Source organism: Panicum virgatum, chromosome 2N, assembly GCF_016808335.1.
Source record: "Panicum virgatum strain AP13 chromosome 2N, P.virgatum_v5, whole genome shotgun sequence".
Classification (NCBI taxonomy): Eukaryota; Viridiplantae; Streptophyta; class Magnoliopsida; order Poales; family Poaceae; genus Panicum; species Panicum virgatum.
Window position 1 is genome coordinate 65,335,857 of NC_053146.1, and position 22,489 is coordinate 65,358,345.

Sequence of the window (22,489 nt, forward strand, 5' to 3'; positions counted from 1 at the left end):
ACCCTAGGAGCAGGGAATGGAGTGATCTTATAAGGCGGGCGCGTGGTGCGGCTGCCGTCGGATGTCGGATGGGGGAACGTGGACCGTTGATGGGGCTTTCTAGGGTTTTTTGTGGTGGGGTGTAAGGCGCTATTGGACTGGGCCAGAATGTGGTGGGCCGTTTTCGGGAGGTATGGGCTTCGAATTGTTTCCAACGGTAGGCAGGCCCTTTGGTTCACCTGACGCTGCAAATCAGCCCAGGTTGCAGAAAGGAGGAAAGGAAAAGGCTCCTCGTTCCCCTCAAAAAAAAAAAAGGAAAAGGCTCCTCGTCTCTAGCTGTTTCTCCCTGTCGTCATGAACGGGCGTGATGCAACAGCCAACGATGCAACGTTCCTGTGATGCACGGCATTTTTGGTCACTGCGATCACCAAGGCAAGGAGAGGGGCACGCTCTCCGTGGGCACTTTTGTCACGTTCATCGTGAGCATTCAGGTATGTTGGCAATTTGATATTGCCCCCTTGTACTTTCTTAATATTTTCCTTCTAAACTGTGACACCCTAGGTGTCTGCACATTAGTGTTGCATACCTTTTATATATCATGTGCTTGTTTTGCTTGAAAATGAACCTTTTTGTAATTATAAAAAGTTATGTGTGTAATTATGATTTTATGCAAGGTCCTTTCTGCAGTTAAATTTGAATAGGATGTGCAATTATAGCTTTTGTGGAGGGTGTTTTTGCAAAAATTCAGTGCATTTATTGCTTGGCAGGAAATTTTTCAAATCAGCCCAAGTTTGAAGTGAAATTTCATTGAAAAAGGCAAGTTTCCTTTAAATTCAAAATCCCTTCTATGTTTTTAAAATTAGCCCTCTATCTTTTGATCAAATAAATTTTTGCACAACATCAAAGTTGTAGATCTTGAAAAATTGAACAACTTTCATGTTGGCCACTTTTCCATTTGAGCTTTAGTTTAAAAGTTATCCTTGTTTTACATTCAGGACCATAAAATTTTGGAAATTGCGTTTAGGTCCCTGTCTTCCACCTCCAGCTTGCCCCTCTGTTTCTGCTGTCGCCGCGCCTCCCGCCGCTCTGGGTCACCCCCGGGCCCCCACTTGTGTTGCGCTGGCCTCCACACGTCGCCTGGAAGGTCCCCGCCGCCACCCAAGCTGCTCCGCTGGCCTGGTGCATGCACGCCACGTCGCCCAGAACCCCCCCGCCGGCCGCCACCGCGACACCGCCGTGGACAGCACGGGTTGGAGGCCGCCGCCCTCTCCTTTCGCGCGCTTTAAAACCAGGACGACTCCCTCCTTCTTTTCCCTTCGATCATTTGTCGCTTCCTCGCTCCGGACGCCCAGAACACCACCGCCTCCGCCATTACCGCCCGAGCTCGGAGCTCGCCGCGGACAGCCATCCTCCGCCCTTCCCCGCCCGCAATTAACCCCACCAGCAGCTCCGCCTTGGCCCTGCGAAGCTCACCCACCCCTCCTCCTCGCCCAGTCCTCACCGGAGCGCCGCCTCCGCCGTCCTCCTCCGCCGCCGGAGCAACTGCTCCGCGGGGAACATCCAATCCGACCACCCCGAGCCCCAAGAAGACCACCATTGGGTTCGCCTTGGCCTGCTCTCCATTTCCCCTAACCCCACCCTCGCCGCCGGCGACTCCTCTCACCGGTTTTGGCCGGTCAACCACCGCCCCTCTGCTCTGACCCGGCCGAGGACCTCGGGTGAGAAGAATCAAAAACTCAGGGGGTTATGTGAATAGGCTGTGACTCATATGAATAGTGCCACTAAGGACTTCTTTGTAATTTTTGCTGAGAACTTTGAAATTCCATAGAAATTCATAGGAAATTCAGAAAAAATATAAACTTTGATGTTTTGGAATCCTTGTGTTTAGCTCTATGCAATAGAATCATAATATGTTAGGCTTTTGTTGAAAGTTTTTGCTGTATAAATGGTTTTGTGTCACTAGGTAAATAAATACTAAATGTTTTATCTTTTTCTTATCTGATGATTGAAAGCTTGTCTTGCTCTGAAATTTTTATGGTAGTTTACACATGTGACACTAGTATTTCTATAAAAATTTCATGATCAGTTCTCTGGTGTAGCTATTTATTTGATTTAATCTTTGTTTAGTAGACTTTAATTATGGTAAATAGTTTCTGTTCATGATAAATCATAAAAATATTTCTGAATGTTCTTCTTGAGTAGCTTAGCTTGTCCAGGAAGTTTGAGCATCAGTTCATGGCTAGATCAGGAGCTAAAAATAAATCTTGCTAATCTGTTATCTGTTTTGTTTATTTTTTCTCAGAATTAATTCTGTGTAGATAAAATCATGGAAAATTAATAGTAGCTAAATCATTTCTGTGTCAACCTGCTGTTAAATTTTGAGCTTCTACTTTGCTCTAGTTTGACCTGTATAATTCAAGATTGATCTAGGTGCTGTTTGAATAAAGGTTTTGTTGTGAATAAATGGCTACATCTCTTGGCATGAATTTTACAGGATAGCTTACTTTGTTCATGTTCTATTTATTGTAATATTTGCTGAATTTATTACTTATTGTGCACTGAGTGGTGGAGTTATTAGCAAACCATGACTTGCTTGTTATAGGAAACAACTCCCACTATTTTATGGAGTTAGTATAACTTGTTTGTGCTATTGATCATGATGCCTTGTGTAGTTAGATTTGTTATTTTACTACTCTATAAACGATTGCCCATGTGTGTTTTTGTTTTGTTTGCTTAGCTTCACTACATCGCGAGTGTGTTTATAATTCTGTTCTTGCATTACATATAGATACGACTACTTTGTCGGACGGGACGTACGAGCTGATCCCGGATTCCGAAGAAGGTGATTTCGAAGCTCAAGTGAACACTGCCGTACTAACTGAAGCCCCGGACCAAAGTTCAGAAGAGCCTAGAGCTGAAATAGTTAGCAACTACCGAGAAGGCAAGCCCCGGACATAACCTATATTTCAAATTATTATCATTTACTGTTGTTATTTACTTGTGCATCTACAGTTCTTAGGATTTGAATTGAAAACCCTAGATGCATGATCCTAGGAACCTATGTACTGAACACTAGACCTGAGTTCGACTACTTGCTAAGCTTATAGGACCGGTAAAAGTCGAGTGATTGCCTGTCACTCGCGAGCTTTATAGGAATTACTTGTTTACTTTCTGTTATCAATATAAGGACGACGGACGGGGTCGTGTTCGATATCATGACCTTTGGTGAGACCCCGTCTGTATTGATGAACTTGCTAAGGTCGCGGTGTGTGGTAGCGGTGGTTAAGTTTTTGAAAGTACTAGCCACATGCCGTAAATATGGTATGCGGCAAGCCTAGTAGCCGATTGGACCGGGGAGTGGATATACCTCCCACTGTCTCTTAGGGATAGGTTTTATTTTGCGCAACACTACGACTATGAGGGACGAGGTATAGAGTGCCCTATGGGACGAGAGAATGTGCCCTGTGGGACGAGGGGGAGCCCTATAGTCGGGGAGAGTGGCACTATCCACAAGCCGGAAAGAAAGGTCAACGGTTGTTTGGGAACGACCCGACGGTGTTCCAGACGTGTGTGCTAGGTTTATCCTTGTAAGGTTGAATTTCGATTCAGAATCGTCCGCCTCTCACGATGAAATGAGACTGCTTGATCCCTTTGCCACACAGAGTAATAAGAGCAACAATATTATTTATCAATCTTGATATTTGCTTAGTTTTCTACCATGATTGGATAGTAGTTGCTTACATAGAATGGTTAATCAACTAGAATCTTGAAAGCTAAAACTTGAAAGTAAGGACATACTCTTTATTGCTTTTCAGCAAAAAGGAAAACCAGAACCTCACAAACCCTGCATAGTCTAGCTAAAGTGGGTTAAGTATACCCGTTGACGGTTAAGTCTTGCTGAGTATTAAAATACTCAGCCTTGCTGTTGAACCCTTTTTCAGGTTTGAGTTTCGAAGGGCAGATCGCTAGTTTGACATATCCCTGCTCTTTGCCTCCTGGCTGGTCCGTAGAGTGGGATATGTCTTCGGCAGGCAATGACCCTGGCGAGTGATACCTTGCTTGGGCTAGCTTGGTACCATTTTGCGACGTGTTGTAGCCGTCGTGTTTTATCTTCCGCTGTTTAAACTCTGAAACTTTAACCTTATGGTTTGTATAACTGTTTTTTTAAAGTTTGTACTGGTAATAATGTTTTAGAACTGGTTTGTAATAACTTTTATGCATGTGATGTAAAACTTGTGGTTGTAATATCTCTGGACTCGCCTTCGTGCGGGGTATGCTTGTTCGATCCGAGAACCGGTGGTTGTATCGGGACGTTACCCGACAGACCAAGAATTGTTCCGTTTGAAGTGCGTTTGAGCCGGTGTTGCCTTTTTGGTGATGGCCTGCGCACTTGAGCCGGGATAATTCAGGTGGTTCTGCCACATAAACCATTAGGAATTTTTTATATAATCTTTTTTTTACTGACCTCTTGGTATCCAACCAGCAACGAAGTTGTGTGGTTCGATAAAAATTCGTATAGGAAGAGCATAACATCATGTAGACATGTACAGCAAATAATGATGCCATAGATAAATGGAAATGAGAAGAAATAGTAATTAATGGCAAAATTTGCTACATGGAAACTATTAATTAGTGGCAATTTACAATACCATATTTGTATCTTATTTATTTAGTTATTTATATACATTTAATACAATATGTATTCCTAAAAATATAAATGGTACCTTTCGCCAGAAAACATGACTCTTCTCATCAAATACTCCGTTTGCTCATTTTCAGTATACGCGACAAAACGACAAACTACACCAAATATATACCAACAGGATGATAGTTGAACGGATGGACTATATCCTAAATCCCAACTCACAGATGCATTAGCTAGGAGAAATATGCGGCATTCTGTATATCACCAAATATGGTCTTTAAACCTAGGAAAGGTTTGAGACTGGGAGATCCTATCTCACCTGTTGTTTAACTTGGTAGGGGATGTGCTAACTAGAATGCTTAAAAAAAGCCTATGAGCAGGGTCCGATCATGTAACATCCCAGTTTTCATCACGATTAAGGGGGAGTGTTGAAATATATAATGCAAACTCTTAGAAGGTTCTATAAAAATAAGGATAAACCATGGCATAATTTTGTTCACCATGACAAGGTTCTAGAATATTCCACAAGAATCATAAGAAGACATGAAGCTTGGATATTTTCTTGTCATGGTAAAATTTAGAATTTTCTAGAAATAGATATTTGTAGGGAACTTAGATATTTGTAGGGAACTTCCTAGAGTGTGACATATGTCACTCATCCAAAAGGGTATGGGTGCCTATATAAGGAGGGTGCCACCCCTTGCCATGCCATACTACTCCACTTCATCCCACACACATCCAAGGGCATGGTAGAAGTGAGCATAGGTAGAGTGTGCTAGGTGCAGTTTGCTACTGCAAGAGGAGAAAGGATGGGTGGATAGAGTATTTTTATTTGCTTTGTGGGGTCCACGATTTGATGTTGACACTCTGTAGCGAACTAGTGTTCCGTTCGGCTTCGGTGGAGTTGAGAGGTCGAACCAGCACTGGAGGTGGCCTTATTGGATGGCACCAATGTTATTGTTGTGTTACCAAGGACCGGGAGAAATCTACACAGCTTTCAGATAAACACATCACACCTAATAGGAAGCTTCTGCAACCAAACAACCATATGACTCTTCTCCATCGTATGATGCTCACGGAGTCTCGGTCTTCTCCATCGTATGGTGCTCACGGAGTCTCGGTCTCTAGCTAGCTTCAGAGTCTGGATTTCATTGGTTTGGTTGGTTTCGTGAGATGGACTCTACATTCACTGCGTTCGGCAGCTAGCTCCAGCTCCAGCCCAGCAGTATTTTCCTCTCATACCACTCCAGCCACCAGCTCCAGCTCCAGCTAGCCCAACAGTATTTTTCTCTCACACCATTCCAGCTCCAGCCTGCCGAACGTATTGATTGGGGAGGATAGCCCATGTCCAATTAAGACCTGGCCCAGAACGACAAAACGACGGCACGGTAGGAACACAGTGGGGTTATGCATATGTTAGAAATAAGTAACTCTCTTTGTTTCACAGGAAGAAATAAGCACTCAACTTTTACCTAAAGTAAATCCTGGCAACAATCAGTAACTGACCACTAGCATTCAGCCCAAGGGAGTTTAGAGTACCCAGCTTTATCAAGGACCGGGAAAAATCTCCACAGCATTCAGATAAAAACATCAGTACTGAATCAAAGTGAATTCCAGAATTCTAACAGCTACTCCAGGGCCCAGGTGCATACATAAGCATATGGTTAGGGTATAGAAGCGTCACTGCACACCTAATAGGAAGCATCAAACTGAAACCATACGAATGTTCTCCAGCATCTCACGATCTAGAGTCTTCCTAGTGTTTCTAATGTTCTCCATTACTGGGTTTACTTGGGGGGGCGGGGAGGCTCCATAGCTTCTTCGGGGGGCTTCTTGGCTTCCACCTTGTTTCCTGGAGGTTCCAGGAAATAGTCCTCGGGAGGCTTCACTTTTTCCAGGACTGACCAGAAAGCTCCCAGTTGATTCTGCACCTGTATTCAAAAGTTTATTAAAAAAACAGTATTCAATTATACAGCCAATGAAACTAACTCGGATATTGCGAGAAAGATAAAATCACATACCTGATTAATGACCTTCCATGTTTCTTCATTCGCCTCTTCATATTTTTGTTTGATGTTTCTGTCTTCTGCCCTCCCTTCAAGTAATGCATTCACTGACTCCGCACAGGAGCATGAAAGTGACTCAAAATCGTATCCACCCTCCAAAGCAAGCACTATTTTCCCATTCAAAATGCTCTTCGCCTGATTTAATAAGAAACACTGTGCCTTAGAAGATATGTAACAAACAAAATTTGATTCTCAGATATATGAAACATCTACAGTAGGGGAAGAATGGGTCTGTTCAGTCAGAATACAAAGCTTGCCCTCCAAACCAGCTCCCGAAAGCATCGTGGTGACACATGCGATTTACCCAACTTATCACCCTGTGCTGTAACACAAAAAAGATCTTACATTAACAATCCGATCCCATAATTTTATTGTTATATGAACAGCACAATCACATTTTACCTGCATCATAGCCCGCCGACACCAATACAAAGTCCGGCTTGAATTGGTTTGCAAGTGGTAAGAACACATAATCAAACACAGTCAATAAATCATCATCACGCAGCTCATGTTCCAAACTGACATTAACATTGTATCCTCTGCCTTCTCCATCAACAATTTTATAACACTTCTTTTCCATGGAATGAGGAAAAAGGACGTCCCTACATTAGAAAACGTAACCCTAAGACTCATCCAGATAATCAATATATATTTAGAAAAGAAAAAAACCCCACTAAATACCTGTGAACAGAACAGAACAAAACACTTTTGTCCTCATAAAAGATATCTTGTGTTCCATCCCCATGGTGGACGTCAAAATCAAGTATGAGTATCTTTTCTAAATTCTGCATTAAGAAAGTAGAATCTATGATTATGAATTAAATGAAAAAAAACATAGACAATTTACAGCTATAAAAAAAACTCACGTGATCTGCTTGCAAATATATGGCAGCAATGGCGATGTTATTGAAATAGCAGAAGCCACTCGCTTTGGCAGCCTTAGCATGGTGGCCGGGCGGACGAACAATAGCAAATCCCGACTGACATTTGCCAGAAGCCACCTGTCGGCAGGCCTAAAAAAGTGCAAAAGGTATACAACTAATCTTACTGGAAGAAAAAGAATCACCAGATGCTCTATATAAAAAATCATTAATTGAAACAGTAAATTCTAATATGTCAACAGAAATTGATCCTAATTACAATGTTCTGATTAGTACCTCGACAACAGCACCAGCAGCCAAGAATACTGCAAGCGGTGTACCCAGGCTAGAAACGATCTCATCTTCAATGAACTATTTGTACAGTGCCAATTTTTTGCCTTATAATGGCAAGGCTTCGATAAATTGGAGACGAGGACTGCGGGTTAATTTTGGTAAAGCTTGAGGGTTTTTTTGAATCTTTTTTTGAAAAACACATAATCTAGATTGTTCGCGAGCCCGATCCGATGACTGGGAGGAGCAAGCGATGTGGCCACGCTCTCCACCCACCTTTTGTTGCGGAGATCGTATAGTAAGATTTGTCTCTGCTCGCTCGGGCTCTGCTCACCGGCACTATACAGCCTGTCGTTGCGGCTGAAAAATGCTTCTTTTGAGTGTTTCAACAGTATTTTGTGAGAGGAAATAAGTTGAAAAAAAGCTGAAGAGAAGCTGAGTTATTGCTCCATCAGAGGCACGATACGGGCTACAAAACCACGCAAGAATAAGGAGTGCACCTTAACCTGACTTGTGCTTCCTTGCACCGCGATCCATTTCCTGAGCCGACAAACAGAGTATCAGCTCTCTCTCCATGGTGGATACAGCCAACAAATATGCACGCACACGGCACCTCTCCCCTCCCATTTACTCTCTATATCGGTGTGTGCAGCATTATTTCACCTCTGTTTCTCAGGGTAAATGCAAAAACGCAAAATTTTACGAAAGAATCTTACTAATTTTAAATACTAAATGAAGTCTATTTACAAAACTTTTTGCATAGATGGGCTGTAAATCGCGAGACGAATCTAATGAGCCTACTTAATCCATAATTTGTAACAGTAATGCTATAGTAATCATCCGCTAATTATTGATTACTCATAGATTAATTAGCATCATTAGATTCGTCCGCTAATTATTGATTACTCATAGATTAATTAGCATCATTAGATTCGTCTCGCGATTTACAACACATATGTGCAAAAAGTTTTATAAATAAATTTTATTTAGTACTTCAAATTAACAAAATTCCGTCGAATTTTTTTTTGCGTTTACATCTCACGGGAACTGAACACAGCCTCAGACGTCTCTCACTCCCTCTGTCGTGGACATAAAGGCCACGAGGCAGCAGCAGCTCTCTCTCATTCTCTCTCTATCGGCAGACTCCTCTCCTCACTCTGATTTTTTTTTTTGCTTCTCCGCACCAATCAAGCAGCCGGCTCCCTCCATTATTTTCCCTTCTCGACGTGAGCAATCCATCAAGCACGAGCTCTCTCCCTCTCTCTCCCTTGTGTTCTTGCTTTTCTCACCACCGCAGGAAGCTAGCACCTGCGCCTCCTTTTTTTTCTCCCCCCTCCAATCAATAGCAGAGCTAGCAGCCGAGCAGCATGCCACCACGGAGTGAGATCGAGCTTAGGAGTTGCGCCGTGGCGACGACGCCGGCCTCGGGAAGGAGCCGAACGGGGACTGCGACAGCGACGCCTGCAAGGAGCCAAGGTCGAAGCTGCTCCTGGCGTGTCGCGCTGCCGGGATGGAGCTGCACCACACCGCACACACGCTGGCGATGAGGACCGTGCCGACCCGCAGAAGCACGAGCTCGCCATGGCCACAGCGACACCGTCGCCTCCTCGCCATGGTTTTCGGGGAGGGCAGCACCGCCGCGTGCGCGCTCGAGCTCGAGCGTAGCGGCGGAGCTGCGGTGCCCGGCAATCCGCCCTCTCCTGCTCACTCCTCCAGTGTCCTCCCATGGCGGCGGCGCTGGCGGAAGCCTGCGCGGCGGGGAGACGACGGGGCTGCGCAGATCTGGCGGCCTCGAGCTCGGCCTGTTGCGGCGGCAGTCGGATCTGGCAGCCTCGACGTCTGGTGAGGGCGGTGGCGGCGCCCTCCTCGAGCTCCATCGCGGCCCTCCTCCCCCCTTCCTGGACGGCGGCCATGGCGGGTGCCCGTGCGGGGCCATGGCGGGGAGCAGATCCCCGGCAAGCGGTGCGGTGGAGCGGCGGCGGTAGCTCCTCCAGGCGCGGCGGAGGAACAGGAGAGGGGGCGGCCGGCAGGAGAGGCGGCGGCCGGCGATGCGCCGACGAGGTACTGCGGGTTGATTTTCCAGTAGTAGAAGAGTTTTTTTACCAAAAAATCATAGGATTTGCATGATCTGGACCGTTTGTGTGCCTGAGCGGACGGCCGGGAAAAGCGAGTGACCGTCTGTGTGCCCGATCGGACGGCCGAGAAAAGCGGGTGATGTGCACGTTTTTTTTTGCGAAGGACTTGCTGCCTCATATTGATCACACTGCCTTCACTGAATTTAGGAGTAGTACTGTTTCACAAACTGTGCATCAAAGCACGGAAAATCAAAGTAGCCCTCGGGTACGGGTGCGCCGGGTATACAAACGGCTCAGGTTGCATCCTCTGATGGAGCGTTGGTTTCCAGATTCGGGAAAGTATACAAACGGCTCAGGTTGCATCCTCCAATGGAGCGTTGGTTTCCATATTCGGGAAAGGACATTCATTTTATCATATCAAATTAGTATACGGTGCCAAATAATTCTGCAAATATGTAGACGTGTGGGATCGTATATCCATTAAATAAGTAGGCATTGTCACCTCTGCTTCCGAAAGATCTAGAGCACATACATATTCAAGTAGACTCTCGTAGCTTCTGACGTAGCTTCTCTCTCATTCTGTCCCCTTCTTGCTTGTGTTGCAAAAGGATGGGATGATTCAACTTGCTTGTGATCCAAGGTAGGACCAATAGATGATGCATCGTCGATTTGCTTCTCCGTGTCATGCTTTCTTATTTTTTTTGCTTTATGCTGTCTTCGTCTTCCTCCTCCCCTCCAAAGCAAGTTGAGCAGTTAGATATCCGTGGAGGGGCCGCGAGGAGGCCAAATGCCTAGGCGCAGTGACTCCGCTCGCCGGTGGCCGCCGTGGTGGCTCCGCGCGCCGGGGCTAGCGCCGGGGCTAGCGCCGGGGCTAGCGCTGGTGGCCGCCGCGGGGGGCCACGTGCGTAGGAGCTCGCCGGAGCTCGCGCCGACGGCCGCGTGCCGGAGCTTGCAAGACCTCGCGTCGGCGGCCGCGCGCAGGAGCTCCCGGGAGGGGCTGCGGCCGCGAGTGCCGCCTGCTTGAGCACGACTTCGTGCACGCTCTGCTTGAACGGCACGGCGAGCGCGTTCGGGCGGCGGCGGCGCCACCTGCAGGCCCAGAAGCGCCATAAGCGCGTTCGGTGCGTGGCCCGGCCGCCCTTCTCTGCGGACGCGAGCGGGGCCCTCGGCCCTCGGCCTCACAGCGGGCAGCCGCGTTCCCCTTCTCTCTCCTCTTTATCTCCAGCCGGAGGCTGCGCGCGGCCGCTGTCCCCTGCTCTGCGGGCGCGTCGGCCCGGCGCTGCGAGGAGTCGGCGGGGATGGCCTCGGCCAGCGGCCGCGGGGAGGAGGGGCTCGGCCAGCCACCGGCCGTTGGTCGCCGGATCGACGACCACGATTTTTCTTGATGACGTGGCACGACGTGGTATCCTCTTTTGTTGCTAGAATTGTATTTAGAGATTGAACTTAGGCTAAAATTAACACTGCTTTGTATAAGTGGGGTATAAAAGTTTGTAAAGTTGTCTTTGATGCCTATATTGCACCACCCTATATTCATGACGTTCTACTACTCATTGCGTGATGCAAGAGATCGTCATAGACACTTTTTGATTGTCATTAGATGTATTTTATGGTGAAAGAAAATTGTCATGAAATGTATTCTGACGATAAAAGAATCAATTTTGTGATGATTTTGTGAAGTTTTTTATATTCTTAAACTTAAATGGAAAATTTTTATGTTGTAAGTCTGTAGGTGCTTTGTAGCTTGATTGTTCTTGTATTATATATAAAAATTTCGATATGAATCTAGTATAGTTAAATAAAAGTACTGGTAAAATATAGGAAATAGAATAAAATGGTCACCAGGGATGGAAGAAATTACAATGAAACGACACACGTACCCGGAGTGGTAGGCGAGTATAACACGTACCAGTGCGGCTCTTTGAGATGGATCGTGTTTCTTGATCAAATCTTCGTTATACTTAACTGGGCCCAGGAAGGCGTAGGATTTCTATTATGCTGGCAATCAGCAACAAAGCTTTTCTCTCACATCAAATTAACACCAGTCATCAATAGTAATTTTCTCTCATAACAAATTAGCACCAGCCACAGTCAGCAGAACCGAGCGAATTCTCATGAACATTACACAACGCTAGACAGAGTAATTTTCTCTCGCAGCAAATTAGCACCAGCCACAGCCAGCAGAACAAAACAAATTCTCATGAACCTTACACAGCCCTAGACAGGTCCACTGATGTCTACGTAAAGAGTAAAGAGAAAAGACAGTAGGGTAGTTAATAACTACACACTTGTTGAAGACTGACTGGATTCAGAAGCTAAACTTTAAACTATATCACATAAAAGATATTTACAAGTATTAAATAAATTCTAATTATAAAACTAATTGCAGAACCTCGAGACTAAACTGCGAGACGAATCAAAAGACAGCAGGGTAGTTAATAACTACACACTTGTTGAAGACTGACGTCTGGATTTAGAGGCTAAACTTTAAACTATATCACATCAAATATATTTACAAGTATTAAATAAAGTATAATTATAAAACTAATTGCAGAACCTCGAGACTAAACTGCGAGACGAATCAAAATACAGCAGGGTAGTTAATAACTACACACTTGTTGAAGACTGACGTCTGGATTTAGAGGCTAAACTTTAAACTATATCACATCAAAGATATTTATAAGTATTAAATAAAGTCTAATTATAAAATTAATTGCAGAACCTCGAGACTAAACTGCGAGACGAATCTAATGAAGTCACCACAAGCGCCTCGCTGTCGACAGGAACGTCGCCTACCACTAAATGCATAACACCGTTAAATTCTAGAATATTCGCTCTCATGGGGAGTCGAACCCAGAATCTTAGGTGTTACTGAGTCGAATTCATGACAAGTATGTACCACATCACTGACTTTGTGCCTTATTTGCTAATCTAATAAAAAAGATTAGCATCTCATTACTCTCATTCATTATTGGTAGATGAGATGACTCTTGTGAGATCTATATAACTGATGGGTTTTTGGAGGGATGCCTTGTTTGCTTTAGCGTTGAAAAACCCAAAAAATCAGCGGCCAAAAACCTTAAACCCAAATCAGCCCATAAACCCACGAAACCGGGAAGGCGAATCCAAAAACAAGCAGCAAAACCACCCATCCAAGCAAACAAAGCAGGAGCACGGCGGAGCAAACCCTTCTCGTATATTAACCCCACCTCCTCTGCCTTCCCCTCTCTTTCCCCGTCTCCGCCCCCTCCACGCCTCCACCACCGCCTCCCAGATTCCTCCGCACCGCCATGGACGACCTCGAGCAGGCCATCCTGCTGGCTTCCGACTCCGCCGCCGCCGCGGCGTCCCCTCCCGTCCGCGCGGAGGCACTCGCCTTTTGCGCCCGCGCCCGCGACGAGTCCCCGCCGTCGTCGCTCCTCCGCCTCTGCCTATCCGGCCTCGCCTCCTCCCCGCACACGCAGGTCCACTTCTGGTGCCTCCAGTCCCTTCACGACGCGCTCCTCCACCGCCGCCTCGTGCTCCCAGACGACCTCGCGCTGCTCCGCTCCTCGCTCCTCTCGCTAGCGGTTTCCTCACACGCCGCGTCGCCGCCGTTTCTCCGCAACAAGCTCGCCCAGCTTGTTGCGCTCCTCATCCGACTCGATTACCCCCATGTCTACCCCTCCTATTTCCTGGACCTCCTCCCTCCCGCGCCGCCGCAGCCGGGCCTGACGGACATGTTCGCGAGGGTCCTCATCTCCCTCGACGACGACCTGCTCTCTCAGGAGTACCCTCGCAGTGCCGACGAGGCTACCGACTCTATGTGGGTGAAGGATTCTATGCGCGCGCAGTGTGTGCCCCAGATCGCCCGCCACTGGCACGCAGCCGCCTCGACACTCCGTACAGCTGATCCTGCCGCTGCAGCGGTAGCCCTTGACGCGGCGCGCAGATGCATCTCGTGGATCGATGTCGGACTGGTGGCTAACGATGTGTTTGTTCCTCTACTCTTTGACATTGCAATGTCACCTGGAAGCGCAGCTCCGCTTGCTGCTGCTGCAGTGGGGTGCCTCGCTGCTGTGGCAGCGAAGAGGATGGACGCAAGGGCGAAGGTGGGATTGCTGAGGTCGCTCCTGGTTGCACAGCAAGCACTCGGTAGCCCAGACAGCGGATTAAAGATGGCACCCTTGGTAACAACATATGCTGCAGAGGCCCTTGAATGTTATCGGAGGCTTGGCGCTAGTGACGCTGATGGAGCTGCAGCTTTGGAGATGCTGGAAGAGGTGCTGCCGGCTGTATTTGCAGCTGCAGAGACCTCCGATGATGAAGAGGTGGATGCGGGTTCCGTCCTTGAGTTCTTATCTGGCTATGTAAGCATGATGAAGGCACCGTCTGAGAAGCAGTTGGGACACTTGGGACGGATCCTGGAGGTGGTACGGGTGCAGATGTCATATGATCCAGTATATAGGGAGCATCTTGATGTGCTTGACAAGATAGGGAAGGAGGAGGAGGATCTCAAGGTAGAGCAACGGAAGGATTTGATTGCATTGTTCCGGAGCATTTGTCGTGTAGCGCCAGCTGCTGCTCAGCTGTTCATAAGAGGGTTGCTTGTAACAGCTCTCTCGTCTGCAGAAGCTAGCGTGGAGGATGTTGAGGTCGCTCTTACCCTGTTCTACCGGCTTGGAGAAGCAGTGGGTGAGGAAGAGATCCGGACTGGGACAGGGCTGCTGGGGGAGCTTGTGCCCATGCTCCTTGCTGCGAGATTCTCATGTCACACACACCGCTTAGTAGCATTGGTTTATCTGGAGACAGTAACCCGCTATATGAAGTTCATGCAGGAGCATGTGCAGTATGTGCCACACCTGCTTGGTGTGTTCTTGGATAACCGTGGCATACACCATCAAAATGCCCACGTGAGCCGGCGTGCAGGATACTTATTCATGAGGGCAGTTAAGTTATTGAAGGCAAAGCTGGTGCCTTACCTGGATACCATTTTGCAGGTCTTTCCTTTTATCTCTGTTGGTGGATAGACACTTAACTTTTATGTTTTTCTTTTGCTGAAACTATGTGCCTGTGAGTTAACAGAGCCTTCAAGATGTTCTAAGCCAATTCACCTCTATGGATTGGGCAAACAAAGATGCGAAGTTTCCCAGCTCTGAGGATGGCAGCCAAATTTTCGAGGTTGACTGTTCATTTATCTCTATGACCCAACTTACATGTGCCTAGTTTATTTTTGTGCAGTGGAAATACTAACTTGGACTAGTGACACATTGTCTAATTTCAGGCTGTTGGATTATTAATCAGCATTGAAGAGGTCTCACCAGAGATGCAGGCTCAGTACTTGACTGCTCTGCTTAATCCTCTCTGTCATCAGGTGATTAATTTTCCTTTTGCTTAATATTATGGCATTAGGTTCTTGACATGAGAAACTTACTGATGCTTGTACAATCTTTTTTAGATTGAGTCACTTGTTATGGATGCCAAAGCACAAGGACTTGAAGAATCATCACCGAGAGCCATTAGTCTTCAACAGATTATTGTTGCATTGAATATGGTCAGCAAGGTAACTGTGATCCACAAATTGCATGTATGTGTTATTAAACTTCCTCTAAATTGCAGTTGGACATTATAGGCCATATCTTGAACATTATACTGGTGATCTAACTTTTAAAGTTTGGTTTCATCCTCATGTAATGATTCTTTTGTGCACGGAAGTCATTTGCGCCTCACACTAACTGGATCTGGCATTCCCCTTTTCTAGGGCTTTAATGAGCGCCTTGTGATGGGAAATAGGCCAGCTATTGGGGTGATGTTCAAGAAAGTAAGTCATGTGAACTTGCCTATATAGACTAGTGTTGTATGGTTTTGTCTTGTCATTGTGTATCATATGGGATATATGCAATTGGCCAGACAAGCAAACAGTTGTTAACCCTCAATTACTCTGCATCAGTGAACACCACATCTGCGGTCTTCACTTTGCCTTTTCTTCTGATATAAATTATTTTATCATCTTCTCCCCAGACCCTTGATGTTGTTTTGCAAGTCATCGTCTCATTTCCTAATGTGAAACCTCTGCGATCTAAGGTAAATCTGAACCTGTTCCTTAAACATCTTCCTTACTTTCCTGCTTTGATAACATGATTAACCATTTCCTAATTTGTGCAATGCTGAAATGCAGGTCATATCCTTTCTGCATCGGATGATTGAGATATTAGGTACCCCAGTGCTTCCATATATCCCAATCGCACTGCGACAATTGCTTCTTGATAATGAGGTATTTCAATTATATTTTAATTTCAGAAGCCTCTGTTTTTTTTTTGTTTCTACTTTGCAAGATTCCTTTCCTACAGCAAAATTTCTTCAAGGGAAAGCAATTGGATAGAGTCGTGCTGTAAAAATATTAGTAGCTGTTTTAAAATATGTTTACAGCCTTTAAATGAAAATGCAATCGTCTGAGTACTTAGCCAAATAACAAAACCACTGAGATGAATAGGCCATAGATATGCCCTAACGATTTCTTAAATACCCTCTTTCTACCTTGTGAACGCATATTGCTATTTTAGGCATCATCAAATAATAGTGCAATCTTTCCTTTCTGGGGTGGACTTCAACGTATTCCTAAAACACATTCGTTATTACTAGTTACAATAAGTACTAACGACATACTAGCCCCCCCCCCTCTCCCCTTTTGTGTGTGTCATTATCAAATAATAGTGCAATCTTTCCTTTCTGGGGTGGACTTCAATGTGTTCCTAAAAAACATTCGTTCTTACCAGTTACAATAAGTACTAACGACAAACTAGCCCCCCCCTCCCCTTTTTTGTGTGCTGGGGTGCAACATGTTACGGTCCACATATCATCTAGGCCCATATTGACCCATATACTGGCTATATATGTCCATCTGGACTAATGGATATTATCCCCTTGACAACATTCATCAAAGGTAACATGGTATCACAACCATGGATTAGGGTTAGGGCTAATTTTTAGCCACCCACGATCCTGTTTTCCACCTCACGGCGCCTTGTCGTTTTCTTTTTGCCGCTGTCGCGGCCTGTTACGGCCGCCGCACGTGCGGCGCCGTCGATCCCGTCCGCCTCGTCGCGCCGCCGCATCCACAGCGTCGCGCCGCCACGTCCGCCTCGTCGCCTTCAATTCCGCCGCCCGTCGCGGTCTTATCCCCGCTGCCCTTGGCGGCTCAACGTCGTCGCCTGCTGCGGCTATTCTCCGCCAGCCGCGGCCAGTCGCCGGTCGTCTCCGCCGTCATCCACGCCGTTGCGCCCCTCGTCCGTCCGCCCGTCGCGGATCGAGAGGTCCCGTCGCGGGTCGAGAGGGGAGCTTCGCATTGCAGGCCCTCCCATGTTCAACGCCCGTCGCAGGCCGTCCCCTGTCCGCCGCCGTTCGCCGCTCGTCGCGGCTTCATCTCGCGCTGCGCATCGGCGCCTTGCAGGCCTCCGCGCCGAGCCATCCCGACCTGTCGCGGATCTCGGCCAGACTCTTCCTTCCTCTGCTATTCTCCAGTTGGTTAATATAACTAAAATTGTGTAATCCATTAATCCTGGCCTCCTATTAACTTTTATACTTCAAGTTTGTCCAATACTTCAAGTTTGTCCTGATTCTTTTTTTCCCCTTTCATCTTACAGTTAATTCTATCTTGCACCATTTTCGGTGCTCACATCATTGTTATTTTCATACAGGCTAAAGATATGGTGGAGTTTCTCGTATTGGTAAACCAAATAATCTGCAAATTCAAATCGTCAGCTAGCACTATATTGGAAGAAATCTTTCCTACTATTGCAAGTCATTTGTCTGTGATACTATCACAAGATGCATTTTCAGCTGGTCCTGCAAGCAATACTGAGGTAATATTGATTGCATCTGTACCACGGTGTATAATACTTTATTTTCGAGTTGGTTGTTCTTGTAGTACCTTGATGTATCTTCTTGTCTATATTGTAAGAATGTTAGTGCCTTTGGAATGTGCTAGGCTTGGATACGATATATACTACATTACTTGCTACTAGTACTGTTTTCTGTTTTCCTACTTATCACAGAGCAACTCTAGCTAACTCATGCCAAATACCGTTCAACAAAGCAAATAGTTCTTGCACGATCTATCAATACTCATTAAATGAACCAAGATGACATGATACCATACTCCACTTTACGCTGTATGGCTAGAGTGTGATAGGTTCTTGGCACATCAAATTTACTTATCTTGGTTAGCATCATATTCCACTAGCTTAAGTGGATAGGCTTGTACAGTTACAGGATATGTTTCTTTGTTTGATGTAATTGTTATCATCTCACTACTACAGGAAATGAGAGAACTGCAAGAGTTGCAGAGGACATTATACACATTCTTGCATGCTATGGCAACCCATGATCTTTCTACAATTCTCCTTACTCCTAGCTGTGTGCAGTATCTGGATACTATAATGCAGTTGCTTTTATTTACTTCATGTAAACATAAGGATATACTACTCCGCAAGGTGAGGATTATAATTGATCTTGATTACTTACATTTATGTCCTTTTCAATCTATTTGCATTCTCAGCCTTCACTGTAAATTTACTCACTGTTGTCGTGGTATTCTTAGGCATGTGTACAAATTTTTGTGAACCTTGTAAAAGACTGGTGCACTAACTCTGAAGATAAGGTAATCTTGTTATGTCATGAACTGAGCTATTCACTACATGGCATTCAGTCGGATTTCTCACATAGTTCTTGTTTTCTTACTCTCTTTTCCTCAGATTACTGGCTTCCGAGAATTTATGATTGAGAAGTTTGCTACTAATTGCTGTTTGTACAGCGTCCTTGATAAATCATTTGATTTACGTGACGCTAATTCGGTAAGACATGCTTGCGACTATTGATGTGGCAAATATTTGCAATGTTGAATGTAAACCTTAGCGTGGCTGTATGACATTGTCTGCAATCGCTATATTGATAGGATTTATAGGCTTCACATTGTGTGGAGTGCCAATCTCACAAAAGGGTGAAATATTTCTGACCATTGCCTTAAGTTGACTGGGGTTAAAAGCACAATTCAATTGAGCTGACATAAGTTGTTCGGCTCGATTTTGTAACCTGTAGGGTACACCTGATTTAAAAAAATGTTGGGACTTCAACTTACAGCTAAATCAGTTATTATCTGCAATTTTTTCAGTGACTCAACTGTTGTATTTAATAACTTGTGTAATGCACTTTTTATGTTATCTTCATTTGTTGACAATTCTAAAGTGCGCCAAGTTGTATTAAGTTCATTCTGATCAATTACCCTTTTTAATATTGATTTTTTCTAGCTCTGATGAAGTTGATTTAAAAATTGAGTTACACATTGTTTCATGCTGGCCTTCTGCAGAAACCAATATACGAAAATATGTTAGTTTGTTCAATTTTAGAACACTACCAGGGACTGTAACTATTTGGTTCCCTTTTGTGTCAAAATGGAATGCTTAGTTTCTGCCAATGTGCTACATCCCTGTGCCTTCATTGCTCTCTGTTCATAAGCAAAGCGCTTGATGTTCTAACTACGCATGTCAGGATAGGGGGCCTGGGCCTTCCAAGTTGGCTATTTATGTTTGGAGTCAAGTAGGCACATACTTGGTCTTAACATATTTGTCTGATTCAGAATACCCTGTATTGTCAATTTATAGAAATACTAGTGAATATTTTTGGTGGCATGGTTTGATTATTTTTCTTCAACAGCTTTATTCGTTTGACTTGTTTCTTTTGTTAGCTTGTTCTCTTTGGTGAAATTGTGGTGGCCCAAAAGATTATGTATGAAAGATTTGGGGATGTCTTCATTAAGAAGTTTGTAGAAACTGATCTTACGAAAGTTTGTTGCCCACCAGACCTAGCTAAACAGTACTGCCAGAAGTTACAGGTATGTGCTTTCTCCTCTTGAACCTCGCTTGGGTTAGAGATTTATCATTGATACGATGATAGGCATTAATTTTGTAAGTCAAACAATTATTAAATTAAGGAACTCAGATGTGAGTAAGCTATGCTTCTGTGCTGTTGGTAATTGGACACTTGTCAGCTTAGCATTTCAAAGCAACTCTGTACTATTCTAAATGGTGGCCTGCACAGTGAGCATTTAACAGATAACTTCACTTCAACGTTCTTGGGTGAATAAGTCACCATCTACTGTTTGTCCTATATTTTAAGGCTATTTCATTGTTAGGTGGAATTGTGATAAGGTGATAACTGTTTTGGGATTCGTGATCTCATCTCTTGCTTTTCAATAGGCCATTTCTCTTGGATTGTTTGAATACTGTCTCTTGTTGCAATTAACATGGCTTCTGTTTCAACAGGGAAATGATATCAAGGCATTCAGGTCATTTTATCAATCGCTTATCGAGAAATTAAGACCGCTAGGGAATGGGAGTCTTGTATTCAGATAGCAACATTCATTCATTTCCAATATGTTTGCCAGCAGAAGACTCCTCAGCTGTCTTAATCGAGTATAGGTAGTTATTACTGTCCTTTTGTTTCTTTTTTTTTCTGTATGTGTTGCATTTCATTTCTTTCTGTGTTGTTTTGCTAAATTTTTATGATTTGCAGGGTAGTTGTGCCATCGGCCCATCAATGTATATAGAGCTACCATTTGTGAGATTGGAAGGTAACCTCTTTGCCAATAATGCAATTCAAGCTGTCTGTCTGTTTTCGTTCTGTTTATTTTTTGTATAAATCCCCAAGGTGTGTTATGTTATTTGCGTGCATCTTGTTGGATACTATTCTCGTTCCTTGAAAACTCCGTTTAATATTTTGATTTTTGTACGTATTTGTTTCCAGTAGCTATTAGCAATGTCACAACATGCATTGTCTGGTTTTACATTTGCGAATCCGTGACCCTAATTCATATTTTAGCTGGCTGGAACACAATTGGTTAAATGCAATGTCTGCTTTTACCCCCCCCCCCCCCCCCCCCCCCCCCCCCCCCCCCACCCACCCACCCAAAAAAAACCGTTTGACCTCTGTTCTCACTTTTATCTATGCTTGCTACATGGAACTTACCTGAACTTACCCTTTTTATGCTTTTTACCTGAACTTACCCTTTTTATGCTTTGCAGATGTATACTGCGGCAATATCTTTACCAATTCTGGCTACTGTGGTGGAGTTCCTTATTCGTTATGTTCTGTGGAGATGCAGGGGAGTTTGTCCCTCAATAGTTTCTGCTGAGAAATAAAAAGGGTTACCTTTTGTTTAGTTTGATCTTTCTCCCCAAATCATAGTTATTCTTCTATCTGGGCCTGAAATTTTGCAAGGTACTTCCAGTGAACTAGTAGTTGGGGAGGATAGGGGGCAAAAGAGTGCTGTGTAGGCTGTGTTTTTCCTGACAGAATGTCGCACCGCCTGTTGTGTTGTGTTGTCGTGTTATACCAAATTTGCGAAACCGAATGGTCTGCACCCCCTTCATTAGCCGTCGGGGGTGCTGTACTGTACATATTCTTTGATCATGATGTGGTTCGCTTTCGTAAATCATTATCGCCTTCTGTCAATCTGATGCTGCAGTGGCAACAAAGCTTGATCATTGATGAGCCTGTGTATTCTTCTGTTTCTGCAGATATGTTCCGTGGCTCACTTCTCTGTTTCGACAGTTGAAAGTGTCGTTCATATATTTTAGTCTATTATAGGCTCTGGTGCATGGGAATTTTTTTTATTCGAATAGAACGTGGGAAACTAATTTCTCGAGAAGTCTTTTTGTCATGTCAAAGTGCTTGGCGTGAATAGGACCTGTTTGGATCCAGAGTCATCTAAAATTTAGTTCTACATGATTCAAACAGGGAGGAAAATATGGGTTGAAAATTACCCAATCATCCAACTAAAGTTTAGTCTGTTTGGCTCTCCAAACTCAGCTATTGATGAGGGCTAATCTTTTGTGGCAGATAGTAAAATGCTAAAATATCCTCCTCTAAATATTATCCTCTCGCACAGCTATTGATGGCTAATTTTTTGTGGCGGATAGTAAAATGCTAAAATATCCTTCAAATATTATCCTCTCGCGGCACGCGCTTAGCGTAGGGGTATAGGTGCCCTTTTTTTTCAGCAATACAGCTAAAGTTAAACCTAAATATGCAAACAGGGCGGTGCTAATTTTGGCCGGCGTCTAAACTTTAGTCATAATTAAGCTTTATAGTTTTTGTCCATCCAAACAGATTCACATCATTGAAGATACTTTGGATGATTTGGGAGGCCAATCAAGCTACAGATTTGAGTGTAACTTGCTTTTGAGGCATGCCAATCGGTTTGGCTTGATCAAGTTAGAAGTCAAGCGGCATGAGAATAAGAAAACCGTGAGTCTTCACATAGGCTCGGTTTAGAGCTTATTAGCTTTTGAAGAACTTGCTCGGTTGCTCCTAGAGCTTCAAAAGAAGCTAGGGTGTTTATCCTAAGAACTCACAATGAGTCCACGGGCTATTTCTCCCCTACTTTTATTTTTGGTGCTTAAAAATCGAGCCCCTTGGACACTGAGTGCTTGCAAAAAAATCTTGTTACTGCAGGTACCTAGAAAGAATGGATCATGTCAATATAAAATTGCTCAATCGAAAGGACCGAGTGATATATCTCAAATGACGACCAGTGCTCCA

General features: G+C 44.7%; 2 protein-coding genes across 2 annotated transcripts; one reads left to right on the forward strand and one right to left on the reverse strand.

The window, feature by feature from the left end:
- Nucleotides 1–6,411: 6,411 nt before the first annotated feature.
- Nucleotides 6,412–9,754, reverse strand: LOC120662923 (histone deacetylase 6-like). The gene is made up of 7 exons (XM_039941970.1): nt 9,550–9,754; nt 7,848–7,876; nt 7,557–7,703; nt 7,372–7,475; nt 7,093–7,292; nt 6,646–6,737; nt 6,412–6,555 (listed from the first exon to the last, which is right to left on the reverse strand). Exons 1-7 carry the CDS (start codon nt 9,752–9,754, stop codon nt 6,412–6,414), a joined length of 921 nt encoding a protein of 306 aa, XP_039797904.1.
- Nucleotides 9,755–11,821: 2,067 nt separating this feature from the next.
- LOC120658511 (exportin-T-like) lies at nt 11,822–21,400 on the forward strand. Its single transcript, XM_039936761.1, has 15 exons — nt 11,822–14,892; nt 14,978–15,073; nt 15,177–15,266; nt 15,351–15,455; nt 15,654–15,713; nt 15,914–15,976; nt 16,071–16,166; nt 17,590–17,754; nt 18,211–18,384; nt 18,492–18,551; nt 18,646–18,744; nt 19,635–19,781; nt 20,212–20,367; nt 20,462–20,519; nt 20,971–21,400. The coding sequence occupies exons 1-13, from the start codon at nt 13,204–13,206 to the stop codon at nt 20,299–20,301; spliced, it is 2,934 nt and encodes a 977-aa protein (XP_039792695.1). The 5' UTR covers nt 11,822–13,203; the 3' UTR covers nt 20,302–20,367; nt 20,462–20,519; nt 20,971–21,400.
- Nucleotides 21,401–22,489: the final 1,089 nt, after the last annotated feature.

Bases quoted from the DNA above. Each gene is read 5' to 3' on its own strand.
- LOC120662923 (XM_039941970.1), bottom strand. From the start codon at position 9,754: ATGGCCGCCGTCCAGGAAGGGGGGAGGAGGGCCGCGATGGAGCTCGAG. The intron at 7,877-9,549 runs GTGAGCAGGAGA...CACCGCTTGCAG, and splicing joins CATGGGAGGACACTGGAGGA to TATTCTTGGCTGCTGGTGCT. The intron at 7,476-7,556 runs GTGAGTTTTTTT...TTCTTAATGCAG, and splicing joins TATATTTGCAAGCAGATCAC to AATTTAGAAAAGATACTCAT.
- LOC120658511 (XM_039936761.1), top strand. From the start codon at position 13,204: ATGGACGACCTCGAGCAGGCCATCCTGCTGGCTTCCGACTCCGCCGCC. The intron at 15,456-15,653 runs GTAACTGTGATC...CCCCTTTTCTAG, and splicing joins CATTGAATATGGTCAGCAAG to GGCTTTAATGAGCGCCTTGT. The intron at 17,755-18,210 runs GTAATATTGATT...TCACTACTACAG, and splicing joins GTCCTGCAAGCAATACTGAG to GAAATGAGAGAACTGCAAGA.